Source organism: Dicentrarchus labrax, unplaced genomic scaffold (genome assembly GCF_905237075.1).
Source record: "Dicentrarchus labrax unplaced genomic scaffold, dlabrax2021, whole genome shotgun sequence".
Lineage (NCBI taxonomy): Eukaryota > Metazoa > Chordata > Actinopteri > Moronidae > Dicentrarchus > Dicentrarchus labrax.
In genome coordinates, this window is record NW_026136707.1 from 3,421,559 (window position 1) to 3,441,237 (window position 19,679).

The 19,679-nt window shown below is 36.8% G+C and overlaps 1 protein-coding gene across 1 annotated transcript; it reads right to left on the bottom strand.

Moving 5' to 3' along the window:
- Positions 1-1,073: 1,073 nt before the first annotated feature.
- On the bottom strand, positions 1,074-19,553 carry LOC127367304 (macrophage mannose receptor 1-like). Its single transcript, XM_051407057.1, has 12 exons — positions 19,466-19,553; positions 17,830-17,877; positions 16,511-16,879; positions 15,115-15,453; positions 14,943-15,034; positions 14,755-14,813; positions 13,900-13,913; positions 6,108-6,155; positions 3,764-4,168; positions 2,596-2,931; positions 2,420-2,508; positions 1,074-2,302 (listed from the first exon to the last, which is right to left on the bottom strand). The coding sequence occupies exons 2-12, from the start codon at positions 17,864-17,866 to the stop codon at positions 2,210-2,212; spliced, it is 1,881 nt and encodes a 626-aa protein (XP_051263017.1). The 5' UTR covers positions 17,867-17,877; positions 19,466-19,553; the 3' UTR covers positions 1,074-2,209.
- Between the last annotated feature and the right edge of the window lie 126 nt (positions 19,554-19,679).

Here is a 19,679-nt window from a genome sequence, read left to right on the forward strand (position 1 = left end):
TGAATCTTTGGTTTCGGCCTCTCCAAGCCATGTAAAATATATGTTTTGTAGTGTAAACTGCTGTGGGTATGTTTGGTATTTTTACGTGCCGCTCAGAGCCAGATTCAGGTTGTGGCAAGTGCTGTTGCATGAAAACCACATCTAATAATCAACAGTAATCACCAGTTGGGCTACTGAGAGGAGGTTTAATTAGGCAAAATAAGTGAGAAACCCTGTGAAGCTTCAATAAGCCTTATTGTGCAACCAGACAACATTTAGAGAAAAGAGCACAGCCAGGATCACAAAAATGTCCTTGGGGGTGAATATTAATTATCACTCTTTAGACGGAGACACAAAATGTGTCTCATCTGTGTACTGACCGATACTGAACATGATCAGAGATTAAATATCATTAAGCTTTAAATTACAAAAAATGTAAATACTGAAAGAGCCATTGAAGCAGTTAGGAATGAAAACATGGAATTAAATAAATTAATTAAATGAAAATTAAATTATATTTCCCAGAAATATAAAGGCATACTCACAAGTTTAAAATTTAGATGTTGGTTGTTGAGATCTGAACTCTTTGCAGTAAATCTTCCAAACACACAGTTGGCTGCTAATGCCTTTTTATACATAGTGTGTATTATAGATGGCTCTTGCTATTTTCATATGCAAATCATGACCTTGGCAAAGGTGCATACCATGATATAACACACACACGCAAGCATGACACACACACACACACACACACACACACACACACACACACACACACACACACACACACAGTAGATGTTGGGTAAATCAACATCTATGCGAACATCTATTTGAAGCAAAATTCTACTTTTTGTCCCCACCATTCAAAATGCATTGTGCTTGTTGTTCACTTTGATGTTTAAAGTTTTGAGTAGAAGTTTTCACATTAATTTGCTGAAGGGGCAACATTTCTCTGTGCTCAACATAAAAACTGCCATTTGCTTTTTCAGCGTAACCAGGATTACTTGATAATTAAGATATATTGGAAGTTTCTAGTTGCACTTGACATTTATAATGGATAATACATACAAGTAGAAATCATGGTTCACCTAGAATATTTTGTTTTGTAAAACACATTTTATTTGAAAGAACTCATTAACAAACAATCACACATGTTATCAATGAGGTCTGAGACATCTGAGGTTTATGATGAAACTGAACTATGAGCATACAAATAGATCAAATAAGTTAAAATGTAAATATTTACTCACAGTAAATTGAACTCAGGTTTTACTCAAATCAAACCTTCCCACTAATCTTTCTGACTTCATGGGGTCAAGGTTTGACACCAAATAGTTAACTACAGCCTCATTACTAAGAAATAACACAGGCTAATATTTAGCTATATTAACTTATTTCCCATAAGGGTCAATGGGATGAAACCAAACTTTGATGCTCAAGTGCTATAATAAGGTAACTGAACTTTTTAGTGGAAAAACCAAGAGACAAATTATTATTAAAGTATCTGTACCTTTATCTTAAAACTTGTCTGGATTAGATCTTAAACAAAAGCGATTTAACAAAGTGATGACAGTAATAAAGTCAAATCAGTCAGTAAGAATCTTTATTTATCATGTCCAAAAAATGTGTTTTCGCAAACTTAAATATTGTGTTTACTATATAATAAAACCCTACCATAAATTCTACCTTTATGTAGTTTATAATGTTCAGTATTTGTTTTGACTGTTCAATTCAATTATATGTTTATTCCTGAGGTAATATTTAAAGGTGGTGTTGTAATGGAAGTGTTTTTTTTTATAATTTCTATTTACATCACTCTAATTTACAAGAGTCTTAGAAACACCTCAGAATATAATGCAGCATAGTATTGAATTTATAGTTTTAGAGTGTTAAAAACTTAACAGTACAGGCATCATAAAAGAAGTCTTTATAACAGAACAGTAATAAAGTGGCCACTAATAAATACATGCAGTGGAGCTCTTGCTGTTGCGTTGAACATCTGACTAGTTGTGTAGAGCTCTGTCAAAAGAAACTTAGTGTTTGTATGATGAACTTACAGAGCACACAGCTGATTAAGAAGAACATTGCATAGAAATGCAGTACTTTTATCTTCATTGTAAAAGTGTTTTTTATCCACACTTCTTACAAGAACATTTTTGCTATACAATTATGTTTCCTTAGAATCCACTACAGTGTCAAATATATATCAAAAATGTGGAATGCATTGCGGTTATGTGAGTTTGTCTTTCTCCTGTTTCCTGGGCTGAATCTTCCATTGCAGATTGAAGTTAGTCCATCCCTGACTTGTTAGCACTGCAGCTAGCTGAGGGGAAAATAAAAGAAATATTCATTTATCTCTAATTTATTGTGCCATCCTTTTTGGTTGTAGACTGTAGTTTTTTTTACATCTTGAAAAAACAAACAAATAACAGAATCTTACCTGCTGGAGGATCTGAGCGTTAGTAGCTGGATCGGTTATGTCAGCATCAGTCTGAATCTTCATCCTCATCGTGGTCTTCAATTTTAAAACTGAACAGTACAACAAACATGCAGTCACAAAACAAAGAAGCAGACGCATTACATTTTCATTGATTCATTGTGTTATTGAACAGACACCTTGCTGGCAGATGAAAGGTTTCTCTCTCACACAGTTGAAGTCTTCCCATTTATGTTGAACATCCTCGCATACACAGAATTGATTACCACCATAGTTATTTGGTTCTTTAATTCCCCAGATTTGGAAGGAGCTTTGGGTGTTGTCAGACCAAGTCCATGGCACTCGGTACAGACCAATCCAAACTTCGGCTGATGCTGCAGAATACACCTCATTGTTTTCTACGATGTTCTCGATCATAGGAAGGTCTGTGTAGTGTTCTCTGCAGTATGCTTGAGCATCTTTCCATGTTTTCTCATCCGAGATGAACACATAGGTTTTCTCAGTTTGGTTTGTAACTGCAACAGACAGAAATAAAGCTAGTTATTCAATTATTTATTTGTAATGAGGCTACATTCAGTCTTAGTTAGGGCTTGGGAATGTGTTTGATTTATTTGAATTTAATTTATGTTTTTGCAAGTTACATTGTGTAGTTTATCTTTAGTCTGAATTAACATAGCTGATAGTTCGCTAAATGTCTAGATTAACGACAGTCCTGTAAACTGTGGAGTGAGAGGTAAAGGGTCATGGCAGTCGATTGATCAGTGTGCAGATTTTACTTTGTTCAGTCTGTCTCTGCTTGCTGGGTAATTGTATGAAGATATCCATCTGATGTCTTGTCAAGAAACATAAACAGCAGTAGATGAACTGGCAGATGTTTCTGTTCTATATGTGCTGAAACTGATAAAAACTATAGAGGGGGGCAGAATTTGAGTCTGGGGGGATAGAAAGCCTTCTCTGAACATGAGTACAAACCAAGAAACTACCTAATTAAGTGTCATTCTTGCATTCTTAGAAAGAAAACACAAATGTTTGAGCAGGCATTCAAGACCCACTTCATGCAACATAATTGTTTTCTTATTGGAAGATGCATGCTTATTTGGACTTTTGGCAATTTGTATTGGTAACTGCTCAGATCACTTGTGCAAATGAGTCTCCATTTGCACATTCATTGTTCTGATTGAAAATGTGGTGGACATTTTTACAAACTATTTATTAATGAAAATAATTTTAATTGTAGCAAAGCTTCATTCCCGTAGCTGTGACATTTTCAAAGAACAAATGCCGTCAGTCTGTCCCTGACAGATTAAGTCAGTAAGTAAAATCCATGAACTCAAAATCTTTTCTTACCATTGTAACAAACAAAACTCCTGAATGAATTACAGTCCTTGTCATACCATTTTCCATTAGTGCCCATGATAACACATTTGGCATTTGCATTTTCACTACTTGGTTCCTCTACATTCCAGTTGTGGTAACCAGTTTTGCTCGCTTGACCAGTCGCTGACCATCTCCAGGAGTTGGTGTCATTGCCCATGGATTCCTTCCAGGATTTTGGGTCATCCCTCAGTCCTATCCATGCACAGTTATAGGAAAAATCAGGTTTCAGCCTGCTTATGTCATCCATGCTTTCGATGGTGGCCAGGTCAGTGTATTTCTCTCTGCAGTAACGCTGAGCTTCGCTCCAGCTCATTAGCTTGTTAACATAGTGGTACTCTCGCAGGGGGAACTGAGAGCAGGAGCTGAAGCTGTATCCTGAGGGTTGATGATAAAGGACATATTTAGTATTTAGTGAAACATTTACATGAATTAACACAATTAAAACCAGTCCCAATGGCAGCTGTGGCTCAGGTGGTAGAGTGGATCTTCTAGAAATCGGAAGGTTGCTGGTTCCTGGCTCCCCATGTGTAGTCGAAGTGTCCTTGAGCAATATACTGAACCTCAAATTGTTCCCAATGGTTTTGCTGTCAGTGTGCGAGTATGAGTGTATGACTCTGCCATTATGGTGTGAATGGGTGAATGTGACAAGTTTTGTAAGGCGCTTTGAGGTAGAGCAGAAAAGCGCTGTATGAATACAAGGTGCAATATGGAAAAAAACTAAAAGCTTTGCTGTATTAGTACTACTTAACTGACCTAACTGCAGCATTTTATATAGTAGATCACTCTTTTATATAGACACAGTCTGGTTGGCCTCTCTGGTACTGTTTGTAATTGGTTTAAATCTTATCTTAACGACAGAGAATTCTTGCATCGTGAGCATTGATGAATGTTAATCTAGAAAGCTATAAACTGAACTGTGTTGTCCCCCAAGGTTTAATTTTAGATCCTACCCTTTTTAACCTCTACGTCCTGCCACATGTCATCAGGAGGCACAGCATCAGTCTCCATAGCTACGCTGATGACACACAGCTTTACATAGCCGCGCCACCTGATCACACAGGGCCAATAAATGCCCTTTTTATTTATCTTTAAATTTTTCTATTTTAGATATCAAGCCATGGATGGTAGAGAAATTTGTACAGCTCAATCAAAAAACTGAGGTTTTGGTCATTGGTACTGAAGCTCAGAGAGAGAAACTCAATGTGAAACTGCAAACACTGACCTTAAATCCCTGTCAACAAGTAAAAAACCTTTAAAAAAAGTATAGGTAGTTTCAAACCTCAAATTAGAAACATAACAAATAATGCATTTTATCATCCTAAAAACATTAGGCCATTTGTCTCTCAAGCCATTACAGATACATTAATGCACACTTTTATTACATGCAGGGTGTATTACTGTAGTGCTCTACTTCCTGGTCTCCCCAAGAAGAGTATAGCTCAGTTATTGTTACTTCAAAACTAAGCCGCATGTGTGTGGATGAGGACCAGAAAGAGAGCACACATACACCTGTCCTAAAGTCTCTGTATTGCTTCAGAATTGATTTTAAGATCCTTTTATTGGTGTATAAAGCTCTTAGTGGTCTTAATCCTACTTATTTGTCAGATTTGATTTTATACTAGGAACTTTTATACTATGAACTACTATCATTCCCAAAGCCAGAACAAATGGGAGGTAGGGTATTTTAATGTGTGAAGCACTTTGTGTTACATTTTGATTGTATAAAAAGTGCTATAGAAATAAAGTCTGATTGATTGATTGATTGATTGATTGATTGTATCCGGTCCATTTAACATTTAATATAATTGTATATATTATATATATATTTAATATCCAAAAACATTATCTACAGATCACCATCAAAAATTAAAATACAGTAGCATTGATGTAGATCGACCATGGACTGACAACTGTCACTGTTAGGCTGTAAGGCTACACAGTGTTAAATGTCTACCTAAATTAAAATACTAAAATGTATACAAAAATTGTTCTCACTGGGACTGGGAGAATTTGCATTTTTAATGTACTCCTACAAATTCTCTCAAGTCCTCAACAAATAAAGCAAGAAAGAAAAAGATTCCTGTTTGTGATAAGAAAAATGTCTTCAAGTCGAAATTAACAATAAATATTTGCTGTGCTCATTCATATAAGTTTTCATAGTTTTTTTCTGTACTCACTGAAAGCTGATTCAGACTCTTCTAGGCTGTATGACTCAACACGCTTACAATATGGTGGCGTGATGCATGTGAACTGAAAATCCAACACAACACACATTTCATCCATGAAATTAAATGAATGACACACTTGACCTTACCAAAGAAGAGGAGAATCAGAGTCACGTAACAATCCATTTCTGATTTTACTGCAAACAAAAAGGAAATAGGTAAATAAAACAGGCATGACCACACAGGTGTTTCCAGTTACTCTGATTTGGACTTTTGCTCTGGTTGACACTAACACATTATGTAAGGTGACCAAACTTCATGAATGAATAAGTATGATAAAGACGCAGTCCTAACAGGTGCAACAAAATATAAGAAAGAGGAAGATGTCACACTCCAGAGAAAAGGTCTAAATAAAAATAAGTTAAAACACCTGTGTGCTTTAAGCTGTAAGTTGCGTATAGAGGTACCTTGAAACACAACAATGTAAGTACAAATATATGTGTGGTGTACTTTGTATTTCTGGCACCATTTTACAGGTGGTCCCCAGTAATCATGATTTGGGTGATTTTCAGGTCCAAAGAAGTGAATATTAAAACTGGATTAAAGTTGATTGAACATATTTTTCACCACCACTTTGATGTGTAGTTAAAACCTACTTTCCACTGAAGAAAAGCCATTTAAATGCTGTTAAAATAACATTCATGTGTTAAGCAAAGTTATCCTAGCTATTGTTTAGACGTCTTTTGGCCTGCAAATTATTAAAGCAATGTTTCAACAGTATTAAAGTAAAAAAAACATGAGAAACCTTTAAAAAGTTGATTTCAAAACTCAATGCAGTTCAATGGGTACTGTAAATATAAAACTATAAAAGTACTTACAAGTTTAACGTCTGGCAGTTGAATGTTGTCACAAAGCTGAGATCTTTTAAAAACACAGACCTTCACATGTGAAGATAAACCTATATATACCCCTTGGAGACAAGACTCACTGATACTATTTTCATATGCAAAGCATGACTTTGGTAAAAGTGGTTATTTTGAGGTTGGCTACTTTAAGCATAAAAAGTTTGACTTTTATCTCACATTGTTTTGTTTGTTCAGCTTAAGTGGCCACTCTCAGTATGCAAATTAAGTGTCATCACATTTTGCAACCTTTTTTACAGCTGCATTAATTGATTTTCTTATTACTCGGGGGCTGCTTTCCATAAGACATTACAGGGATTCAGAAAAGAAAAAAGCAATATAAATAGATACAGTTCATTTGGTGCACTGGATTTAAAAGATTAGAATAAAATGGATAAAGGGAAAGAAAAATATATGGTGAAATAGATTAAAAAAGATAACACAGGAGGATCCAAATTAGAGTGCAGTACAGTGCGACCCAGACACATTATTTGTAAAATATTTATAGTTGCTTAAAGACTAGAAGTCCATCCAAGGAGCTGCCTTCAGTGTTCTACCAGTGGAAAACCTGCCATGACGTAACATGTAGAATTGGTATCCCAAATCAAATCATGTTTAGTGCTTTGTGTCATCTTGATCAGCTGGTTTCACCAAGCTGTAAAAGTGAGGCACAAATTTTTACTATATAACTTTTTGATAGATAGATAGATAGATAGATAGATAGATAGATAGATAGATAGATAGATAGATAGATAGATTATATACATAGCACAACTCTTTCCTATTGCAGGGGTGGCTTTGGCTCAGGAGGTAGAGCAGGTCCTCCACTAATATTCCCCCTGCAAGTGTCCTTGGGCCCCAAGATGCTCTTTGTGTGTGTGTGTGTGTGTGTGTGTGTGTGTGTGTGTGTGTGTGTGTGTGTGTGTGTGTGTGAATGGAAAACTTTATGTAGACATGACTTGATTTCTTATTCAAACCAGTAGAATCAAATGTAAATTGATTACTAGTGTCTCTGCTGCTGCCCAATTTGCCTTTGTTGTACCACAAGTTAAGTTGATGTAAATGATGCCTGCCTTGTGAGAGTGGAAAAGAAGAGTGAACTCGACCATAACTTGATGTTTTTTGTCCTTTCCCTTGTCATTTTATTTCTGATTTGAAACATCGATGCTACAGAGCAAACTAAACCGCCCAACACCACAAACATGAATTGGCAAATTGTAATTTTAAAACAAACTGTGATTAAGGTGTTGTATTTCTTGCTGCACTTTCATCGACTTGTGCAATTGCAAGCTTCATTAAGTCATTAGGGATAACAAGCCTTATCCACACGTGGCTCAAAGAATCCAACCAAAATATGAGTGAAATTCTTCATAAAACATAAAACTGACGAAGAAACTTAACAGAGCAGACAGAGAGGGAAACAGAAAGAAGCAGTGCAGGTAAAGTCGTTGCATGTGCAGTAAAAGGTGTAGCCAGTGGTTTAGTCTACGTGATACGCAGGTATATGCCGTATACTAGAGTTTCGATTCTCTGCCCGAGCCCGAGCCCAAACTTGAGGTTGGGCCGATATTTCTCACCACTATCCTCGGGCCGGGCCGATCCACACGATCCACGGGCGTGTGCATGGTTTTTGTGTGGACACATGGTTTATACATCTGTACCCAGGTCTTAGAAACACCTCTAAATATAATGTAGCATAATACTGAATAAACAACTCTTTTACAGTGTAAAAAACCTGAATGGTATAGTCATCAAAAAAGTAGTCTTTATGACAGAATAGTTTTAATGGATTGCATTAAATTGTACAGGTGTGCCCAATAAAGTGAGTATAAATCCATACATTGTAGTTAAAGTTAGTATTAGTTGTAGTTTAGAGCGAGTCAAAAGAGTGTCAAAAAAAACAATCTCAACTGGTTTGAGCTTTCAGAGTTTTATTAGTCTATACTTTTCATAAAAATGCTCCTTATATTGTCGTACATGTTTCCCATACAATTCATGCACTACAGTGTCAATTATATGTAAATTATATTGCCTTGTCTCTTGTCTCTGGACAGCCAGTTTTCAGCTAGTTCAACTGTCACTTGTAATCCTTAATATTTTTTAATGAACTCAAACCCTGTTTTTGATGGGAATTGAACAATCCACCCTCTGATTAGATGAACCACAACAGCCACTGTTACTGGTTTTAATTGTGTAAATTAATCTTGAGGCTTACAACTTTATTGGAGTGTTCATGGATTACCTTGATTATAAGTCACTTTATCTCACAGTCAAATCAACCCCCCAAAACATTTATAACATAACAAAGAAGAACAATATAATTCTCAGCAATTAAGACACACAACCCCTACACAGTTTTCAACTGCCTGCTACAGCCAAACATACAAAAGAAAACACTGAATGTAGCATTTTTGTTTTTTTTGTGAATAATGATTAATGACTTGGGCTCTTCAAATATTTTGCTTTGTCTCAACAAAACCCCAAATTATTAATTTTCCAGACACATAGGGCAAAGAAAAACAAATCATTGATGAATTTACTCATAATTTCAGCTTTACATGGCATTGTTTCTTACATAGTTACTCAGCAAACCATATAAAATCTTAAATCAATGTGCAGCATGCTACAAAAAGTCTAATCATCTCATATTATATTGTTATCCTCTGTTCGCTGCAGTGTTATTACATACACAAATTACTTGAGTAACACAAGAACGTCTACCATTTAGTAGGTCTACAAACAACAATATATTAAAAATGTGAAATGCATTGAGGTTCTGTGAGTTTGTCTTTCTCCTGTTTCCTGGGCTGAATCATCCATTGCAGATTGAAGTCCGTCTGTCCCTGACTTGTTAGCACTGCACCTAGCTGAGGAGGAATCAAAGAAATATACATTTTTATCTCAAATTTATTGTGCCATCCTCTTTGGTTGTAGACTAGTTTTCTGCATCTTCAGAAAACAAGAAACAAAAACAGAAAGAACTTTACCTGCTGGAGGATATGGACTTTAAATGCTTATTTTTAAGCCAAAGATTTACAGCTAAATAGTAAATTGAATATCTTTATCTTTTTTTTTTTACTTTTTTTCTGACATTTTCTGTCATTTAGACTAAATACTTTCATCCTGGTGACAAGACGCAGCTCCCCAACTAAGTTTGATGCTATTTTAGTTTTTCTGTGACTATCCGACTAAGGAAAAGTGTGTTGACTAAGACTCTTCATATCAACTAACATTTAAGTTGACTATTAGCAGGCAGCCCTAGTATCATTGTTCATCCTTGCATTTTGTTATCAGTGTCTGAATGAGTGTGAGGTAGACCAGAAAAAACACTGTATGAAAAGAAGGTCATTTAGCATTTAACATAATTATAAGGTTTTCAAAGAATAAATATCCGAAAACATTATGCACAGATCTCTAGCATGCTGGCATGGCTGTAGCCTCTGTGTTGCTAAAGATTAGTACAGATTAGTAGACAACATGCCTCACTCAGTACAATTAGATTATACAGTCAGACCCTTTTATTTGTCATCAAAAGGTATAATTACAAATAAGTGAAAACACCTGTGTGCTTTAAGCTGTAAGTTGTGTATAGAGGCACCTTAGAGCACAACAAAGTAAGTACAAAAACATTTGTGATGTATTTTGTATTTCTGTGACCATTTTATTGTTTTTGGTGGTGCATAGTAATCAGGATTTGGGGGATCTGCCGGTCCAAAGAAGTGAATATATTGAAAAAACGACCTGCTGCCCTCTGAAATAAAGCCATTTAAATACTTTTAAAATAACGTTCATATGTAATGCAAAAGCTGTCCCAGTGTCTGCTTAGAACTCTATACTCCTTTTGACCTACAGCAATGTTTCAACACATATTGTTTCACACAAATTACTTTAAAAAGCCTCTACCAGCTCTTAAATAAACAATTGTTTACTATTAAGGTGCAATGGTTTCCCTGTGAAAATGAAACTTTGAAAGTACTTACAAGTTTAATATCCAGCCGTTGAATGTTGTTATAAGGTTGTGATCTTCCAGAAATACAGACCTTCACATGTGAAGGTAATACTATATATAACCCTTGGATACGTGACTCATTAAAACTATTTCCATATGCAAAGTTGTTCTTTTGGGCTTCGTTACTGTGCACCATGATTATCCTCCCTGTGGCAGACCAATCATTTCTTCCCAATCAGATGGATTTAATAGTAGTGAAGCTTTTGAATTCAGACAAAAATCATTAACAAATCTTGTGTTTGGTTTGCTTTTCTTTCATGCTACAAACAAACCACACACCAGAGACCCTGTGAAACCAGACCACAGTTTGAATGACAACTTACAGCACCTCCAAATAAACCAAAGTAAATGGCAGAATTGGCTTGAACTGCACAAAGCAGGTTAGGTGTGCAAGAGGCCATGTCTCGCCAAAAATTAATCCTTGTTGTCGTTTGTGTTTAACCACGACGACAATCTTTCTGTGATCTTAACTTGTTTTATTTGCCTAACCTTCACCCTAATGTAGTTATCATGTATGTATTTGTAGTCCAAAATGTTGGATGTCTTTGGCTCATGTTTTGCAATGTTAAAAATCTCTCTTTCCATACTCTTGTCAGTGATTCAAAAGCCAAAGAGGTGGGCATCTTTCTATATTTTCCTTTATATTTTGCCAATATCATCAATAATATAGTTTGCAAAGACATATCCATACATCTTTAAAATAGAGCCACCAATGTGTACTTTCATTGCTGAAGTATTTTCTAAAACAGATTTTTTTTAGCAGATACATAAACAGGAAGAAGAGTATTGTATTTGTACTATTTTCTACTATTTTCTGCACATTAATGTGCTTTTGTATTAGGACTGTGTATGTAGGATGGACTCCAAATAAACTATTGTGACCATGTTCATTGTATTGAGGGAACGTGTCCCAGTGCATGTGTGACTCAGTTTTCGTCACAGTCTGACTCTATGTCCCTTCCACCAGCTGCATTATGACTTCCCCAAGTCCCTTAGTGGCCATTCTCCACCAGTCCACCAGATGCCCTCCTTGCTTTCCAGATCCTGCCACTCCCTTGTGCCCTGCAATCCCTGCAATCACCTTATTACTCTGATCTGAGATTCCCTGCCCATGTCCCCCCTGGACCTCCTTCATTTATCAGTCTCATTATATCGGCCCAGATCCTTTGATCATGTTTCTTTGTGTTTTTGCTTGTGAGCCAGTAATCTTAACACCTGTTTGGACCCTGTCTGACCATTTGTACCTGTAGCTGCCTGCCTGCCTTTCAGTACTTGTTTGTAAGTCTATATATGCCTTCACTTTGGCAGTAATATTTGGCCTCACACTCAGTTGCATTTTCTGCAAGTTTTATGGCCACTGTAGTTTCTGTACACTTGGAAGGCTGAGCTGTATTAAAATGGTTGCAGTCAGCAACTTCACTTCTAGATGACACTAAAGCCTCCGCACTGGTCCTTTAAGCAGGTAATAGGGAGGATAAACTGGACCATAGGGCTGCTCAATTAATCCAATAGTAATCACGATCATGATTTTGGCTTCCCATAAAACCAAGTAACTGGGAATAACATGTCACAAGCAAGAATTTGTTTTACATTACATACATTTTCTTAACACATTATGTAAATGATTATAAACAGGAAAACAGGTGTGGATAAATGCTTTTCTTTATTTAAATCACAGCACACTCAACAAGAAAACACAACCTCAATTGTTTAATAAAAATGCTGGACGAACTGAATTAAATAAATCAAACCCAAATAACACAAGCAAAAGTGCGCACTGCTTCCAGGAGAGTTGTATCATTGCCTGGAGCTGGTGTGCTCTGTGAAACCATCTCGTCCTCTTTACTTTTTAGCTGTGAAGCAGCAATTTTAGTGACAGTTTGCTAACCTACAACATAACTAATGTTACTTAAATTACTTGGTGAGTTCTTGTGTGCAATATACCATGGTATTTGTCATTGTATTGGATTTCTAAAGAATTGCTTACCCCACTTTTAACTTGAGTTAGTTGTTAGTCGTTGTTAAAGACATAACCCCCTCCCCAGTTGCGATTAGGGGGGAGAAGGTAGAGAAGGTGGACACCTACAAGTTCCTGGGGGTGACACTTAACAATAAACTGGACTGGGAGGACAACACTGAGGCCCTCTACAAAAAAGGACAGAGCAGGCTGTTCTTTCTGAGGAGGCTCAGGTCCTTCAACGTGTGCACTCTGCTACTACAGATGTTCTACCAGTCTGTAGTGGCCAGTGTCATCTTCTTTCTGGTGATTTGTTGGGGAGGAGGCATCGGCACTAGGAGCGCCAACAAGCTGAGCAAGCTGGTGAGGAAGGCCAGCTTGGTGGTGGGGATGGAGCTGGACAGTGTGGAGGCTGTGACTGTGACTCTCTACACTGAGCTCAGGCAGCTCAGGAGCCCTTTCAGCCACAGATTGACCCAGCCCCGAGCCTCAAAGAGGTTTGGAGGCTTGTTTGTTCCATCAGCCATCAGACTCCACAATGCCACAGCACCCAGTACCTCCAGCCCCAGCAGACTAAGACTGGTTTAAACTCCAACCTACAATGCACAAACTTTTTGCAACTATTTATATTTAATTTCCACGTGTACAGTTTAGTTTGAGTCAAACTGCTCATATATTTGCACACCATTCATACTTGAATATTACATAGTGTATATACTTTTATTTACAGTCTGATATGTCTTATATTTTCTATAATATTTTGTAATATTTTATTTTGTGATATTTTAGGTACTCTCTTTGGCACTACTTTGCCCTATGCTGCTTTGTCAATCTTGAATTTCTCCTAAGGGGATCAATAAAGGAACATCTTATCTTAATGAGTATGATTTGTGGTTACTATGTTTTTAGAGACCCAACCAAGTGTAAACCTATCACGACATCATGTTGAGTACTGTTTTGAAGCCTCTAGTCTGGTGTTATGGATGTTTTTCGCCATGATGGTTTATCGTAGCCAGCAGAGGCGACGTACTATGAGCTGTGCTGTACTCACCGGCTGCGCAGTTTTAACTCACTGGCCTGGTCACAGCTAAACAGTACACTACAACATATGAAATATGTTTCTGTAACGAGTTTAGGTGAGAAATAGGCAATGCAGCAACTTTCGGATACGTATTTGATCAGCGCTGCCTAGTTCGACAATTTGATTGAGTTGGACGGGCTAACTGAGATCATTTTCAGTAGCGACTCCCAAAAACATACCCTGTTTTATAATATAAATCTAAATATATAATATTTAATGATGATTTAACAATGATGGTCTGGCTGTATTTTCTTAAATTATTATTATTAACAGAATTTATTCAAATTATATGATGATTATTTAATGATGTTTTTATTTATTCAAGATTTAAATTTTAACCTAACCATAACTGAAAAAAAGCTTAATAATGCTAGTTTCACTACAACCCCATTGTAGAAGATTTCAGATGTTTGGGCAGAAAACAAATTAAAATTAAAATGAAAATTTTACTGATGTGTTTTTTTTAACATATTTGCTGTTATATATCAGCTGCATATAAATATAATTTCTTGGATACAGGGTTACAGGATAACACAACATCAAGTCAATGTGCAACACAAAAAGCAAAATGCACAACTATCTCACATTATTCTATTATTACCTATTGTAGTCTTCTATTGGCTAAAGCTTAATAAAAATACACAGACTACTTGATTAACAGCTCAACAAAGTACTTGAATAATCATTTAGACTAAAAAGTTAAAATGTACGTATAATATCATTGGTGAAATGTGTAATCCAACCATCTTACTTTACTGAAACATGAAGGTTAACTTTGTGGTTTGCAGACAAAAATGTTTTAAAAGTCTAAAAGGGTCCTGTGAGTTTCTCTTCGTATTTTTTGGGCTGAATTTTCCATCGCAGCTTGATGTCAGCCAGTCCCGAACCTTTTAGCGCTGCACCAAGCTGAGGAGGAATAAAAGAAATGTACAGATGTTTTCTCGCTTTAGAAAGACTCTGTATAGCGTCTTTCTCATCCTCTTTAATTTTCCTACTTCAAAGAAACAGACAGAATGAGAAGAAGAAGAGTTTTACCTGTCTGAGAATCTGGTTGTTAATAGCTGGATCTGTCATGTCAGCGTCAGTCTGAAACTTCATTTTCACCACAGTTATCATCGATGTTAGATCTGGACAGTCCAATAAATATATAATCACCAACAAAAAGAGACACACTGTGAATTAGAATAAATGTAAAAGAATATTTCACCTTCATGGCAGATGAAAGTATACTTGTAGTCACAGACGCTGTCATTCCATTCATGTGTTTCTCCCTCAGCTGCACAGTTCTCTATACCACCGTAGTTATTTGGCTCTCCGCTTTTCCAGTTCCTGAATGAGCTGTTGCTGTTATCAGACCAAGTCCATGGCAGTCGGTACAGACCAATCCATACATTAGCATTGGCTGGTTTTGTGTTTAGGACATTTGCATTTTCTACAGAGTTTTCAATCATAGGCAAGTCTGTGTGGTGTTCTCTGCAGTAACTGCGGGCCCCACTCCACGTTTGCAGTGTTGAGATGAACACATAGGTTTTGTCATTTTGGGTCTCTGAAATAGACAGAAGTGAAGCCAGTGTAACAGTTAATGAAATAACAATTATTTAATAATAATTTTCAGGTTATAAAATACGAGCATATCCTGTAAGGAGTAGCTTGACATTTTGGAAAAACACTAGGGGTTGAAGAAAATAACGAAAATTATTGCATTGCAATATTTTATTTTGTGATATTGTATCGAAACTGATAGATAGCAGTGTTATAAACGTAAACTGAGGGCTTTGATGTTGGACGTTACAGCAACTATGACAAATACAAATATGCAGTTCCCACTGTTCTGCATTAAAAATAATCTTTTTAACTAGATAAACCATTTGCAACTGGCCTCAGTCAGTCTGCCTTGAGTGAAGTTGCCTCTCTGGTCATTGATTTTATATGTAAATTGTGCCATCTCTAGTTTGAAAGGAATTGAAAGATAAAATGTAGCTGGCAGACATTTTTCGACAAAGGTAGTGAAGGTTTGTTTTAGATATTTTGGCTGCTTGCAGATGCTCTGTCTGTCCATCCATTGCAGAATAACTGGGTTTGAAAATTAATCAACTAAGTTTTGATATGGAATTATTTGTTTGTGTCATTTATAAAGCACACTTGCCAAATACACTCTGGTTTTAGTGAGTCGTCGTTGAAGATGTTACCTTCAATTCCTGATGGCATTTTTTTCACTTGTTTAGGTCTCAACAATAAGTAATCGGAAAAATAATTTTCAGATGAACTGATGATAGATCATTCAGACTGAAGCAAGTCAACTCAGTGTGAGGACAGCCTTAGATGTCACCAGAAGAGGTGCTGGGAGAGCTAAGATGCACCTGCAACACTCATACTGTGGCTGTGTCATTTTGAATGAAACGTCCCTGACAGGTTAAGGCCGGAGATATACTTTTTAACTAAGAGTTTGAGTACACACGATGGCTGCGTCATGCATCCTGCGTCTGTTTGGACGGTTGTTTGTGCATGTCCTCAGAAATTCAAGTGATTTGTCTGCACACAAATGCTAATTAAACAGCAATTATATCTGAGCCTAAAATCCATTAAAAACAATCTTTTCTTACCTTTATAACAAATGAAACTGTACAGAGTTTCACAGTTAACATCATTCCAACCTCCGTCAGAGTACATCACTGCGCAATGCTCCTGTGAATTCTTATTATTTGGTTCGCCATAGTTCCAGGGTGCATAATTAGTTTTGCTCGTTTCCTCAGTTGCCGACCATCTCCAGGACTTTGGGTCATCTCTCAGTCCGATCCATGTCAATCCTGTGTCCAAAGCAGGTCTGTTCAACCTGCTTATGTCGTCCATGCTTTTGATGGTAGCCAGGTCGGTGTATTTCATTCTGCAGTATTGTTGAGCGTCGATCCAGCTCATTTTTAAGTTTACATAGTGGAACTGACGAAGGACGTGAGAGGAGGGGATGCAAAACCCTGGAGATTGATGATAGAGGGCAGAGAAATGTTTAGACTGGTATAATTATTAAACTATGTTGGCCAAAAGAGATCACAACCGACATAAAGAGCAAGTAAACACCAGCAGAAAATCTTATTTTTTTGCAGACCTCCATTGGTTTAACTTCTCACCCATCAGTGATGCAGGGTGAGGTCAGGTGTGCAACAGAGTTCAAACTTTCAGCCAGAGAGGCCAGGGAAAAATCATCCTGATAGAAGTTACTCTTTAAGAGAAAGCAAGCAAATGATGGAAACACATTCACTAATGTAACAACACGTGTGGTTCCCAGAAACACACAGCCAATACAGCTTCAAGCTGTGCACAACACTGAACTTAGTTACAGCACAACAGAAATCGCCAGGGACTCATAAACATGCTCGTCATTATTAAAAAGCTAAAATTGTTTAAACAAATATAAAAACTGTTGAATATGTTTCTCAGGAGTAGAGACATGAGAGTGAAAATGTCCACTACTAGATGAATATTTGTCATGTCACTGCAGCAAATATGGTTAAATTTTAAGCCACAAAAGTAGAACTGAAATGATAAACTGGTCAGGGTAGAGGACACTCTTAACTCTAATGTTCAGGATTCATAGAGAGGAGGAAGGCTGTTTCAGTTGATTTTGCTGCTGGTCAGACAAAACAAGACATTTGAAGGTGACACCTTGATCTCGGTTGTAACCTATATATTTTGTATGTTCAGAAGATACATAAGAAATGTGTAAGTTACATATCAACAATTTGTTCTTTATTTACTGTTTTTTAATTTAGCTTTACTGCTTTAATTAGCCACACTTAAATATTGGCCAATAATATTGTAGCTATATTGATATTGGCGTATTTGTTGGCCTATAAGTCACAAGACAAAAACAAAGACCAAAAACAAATTCAACAAAAAATTGTGTAAATAATACTCTTGATCTTACCAAAAAAGAAGAGCCCCAGAGTGACCTTACGCTCCATTTATGACACAACTGCAAACAAGGAGACAATAGGTATAATAATAAAATATATATATATATATATATATATATATATATATATATATATATATAGTATATCATAAACTTTAAAGACGTTTTCAGTTATTCTGGCTATAAAGACCTCTGTTCTGGTTGTAAATGGGCAAAGCCAGGCTGGGATTTAACAGGAATGTAAAGGTGCAAATCAACGTGTGCAATAAGACTAATATTAGAGGGAGGGATGAGGTTGGCCGTGCTCCATTCTGGCATGCCGCTTGTTTCAAAGCAGTAAGTCAAGGTAAGTTTATTTGTATAGCACATTAAAAACAACAAAAAATGTTGACCAGTGCAAAGAGATCAAGGAGTAATGTCATTCTAATCTAATACACTTGTTTTCACAGGTTTTAAGTGTTGGTATAGACCAGTGGTTCTCAACCGGTGGGACACTCTCCCGGGGGGGCGCGAGTAGGCTGCAGGATGGGAGGAAAAAAAAAATCATGAAAATTCAACCCATGTCGAAATGCAGCTTGCAAAAGGTTGAGAACCCCTGGTATAGACAGTACGGTAAATCTTCTATTTCTTTTCAGCGTTTAGTATATGTTACATGCCGCTCAGAGACAGATTCATGTTGTGGCATGTGCCATTGCAGGTGCTGGACTGTGTAAAAACCACATCTAATAATAAACAGTAATCAACAGTTGGGCTCCTGAGAGGAGGTCTAATTAGGCAAATGTTTATTGCCAATGTTTGTCCATCAGTCCACGGAGAAATCTCTTGTAGACAAGGGAGCGATACAACTCCCTCCACTGACAAAAGCTTCAATAAGCCTTATAGTGCAACCAGACAACATTTAGAGAAAAGAGCACAGCCAGGATCACAAAAATGTCTGTGAGGGTAAATATTAATTAGCACTCTTTGGACAGAGACACAAAATTAATTTAATTTAATTGAAGTACTGGAAAGCTAATGTAAGCAGTTAGAATTGAAAACAAGGAGGTGTAGTATCTGAAGGCTTATTTGAAGGCTTTTAAAGTTAAATTACATTTTGGTATAAGTTCAAATTATATTTTGTTACCATATGTAGTGTTAGAAGTTCATGGGGTTCAATGACATCATTCTTACTATGAAATGTTTAGGTTAGGGGCCTCGCAATGGCCTCTGACCTCTACTTTGAAAACCCCCATCTCCCCTTATTACCTTACATATTTGGATTGGATCCAGATGTTTCTTTTTATCTTTGGAGTAAACAACAGGCCTATATAAACCTATGTTCGATGCAAAGTAGACAGAGTTATTCCTTTGGCTGGATGCTCTCCAAGCTCCGCGGTGCTTGTATTGATGCTGAACTTTTCGTAATAAATCTTTAAATACAATCAAGACGGTGTCAGCGGGCTTCTCTTCAACACATCTTCACATCTATCTAATATACAACAAGAATTTGGCGTCACGAACTCGGGACGTGCTGTGACCTGCTGCCTCGCTGACGACTTCAACGTACTGACTCACGCATCAGGCTTTTAAATGAGAGAAAAAAACCTATGCTGAGAGTATTGTAAACTTCAGTTGTATTAATTCCCCAGAAACATAAAGACATACTCACAGGATTTAAATTCAGATGTTGGTTGTTAAGGGCTGAACTCTTGGCAGTAAATCTTCAGATCACACAGTCGGCTGCTTATGAATCTTGTGTGAAGTGCGCATTATAGATGGATCTTGCTATTTTCATATGCAAATCATGACCTTGTCAAAGGTGCATGCCGGACGTAACACACACACACACACACACACACACACACACACACAAACACCCTACA

What these genes read in the sequence shown, in the direction of transcription:
- LOC127367304 (XM_051407057.1), bottom strand. Translation starts at nt 17,866, where the DNA reads ATGGAGCGTAAGGTCACTCTGGGGCTCTTCTTTTTTG. An exon ending in TCTGGGGCTCTTCTTTTTTG is followed by an intron (nt 16,880 to 17,829) that starts GTAAGATCAAGA and finishes ATCAATCTCCAG; the next exon opens with GGTTTTGCATCCCCTCCTCT. An exon ending in ACAACCAGATTCTCAGACAG is followed by an intron (nt 14,814 to 14,942) that starts GTAAAACTCTTC and finishes ATTCCTCCTCAG; the next exon opens with CTTGGTGCAGCGCTAAAAGG.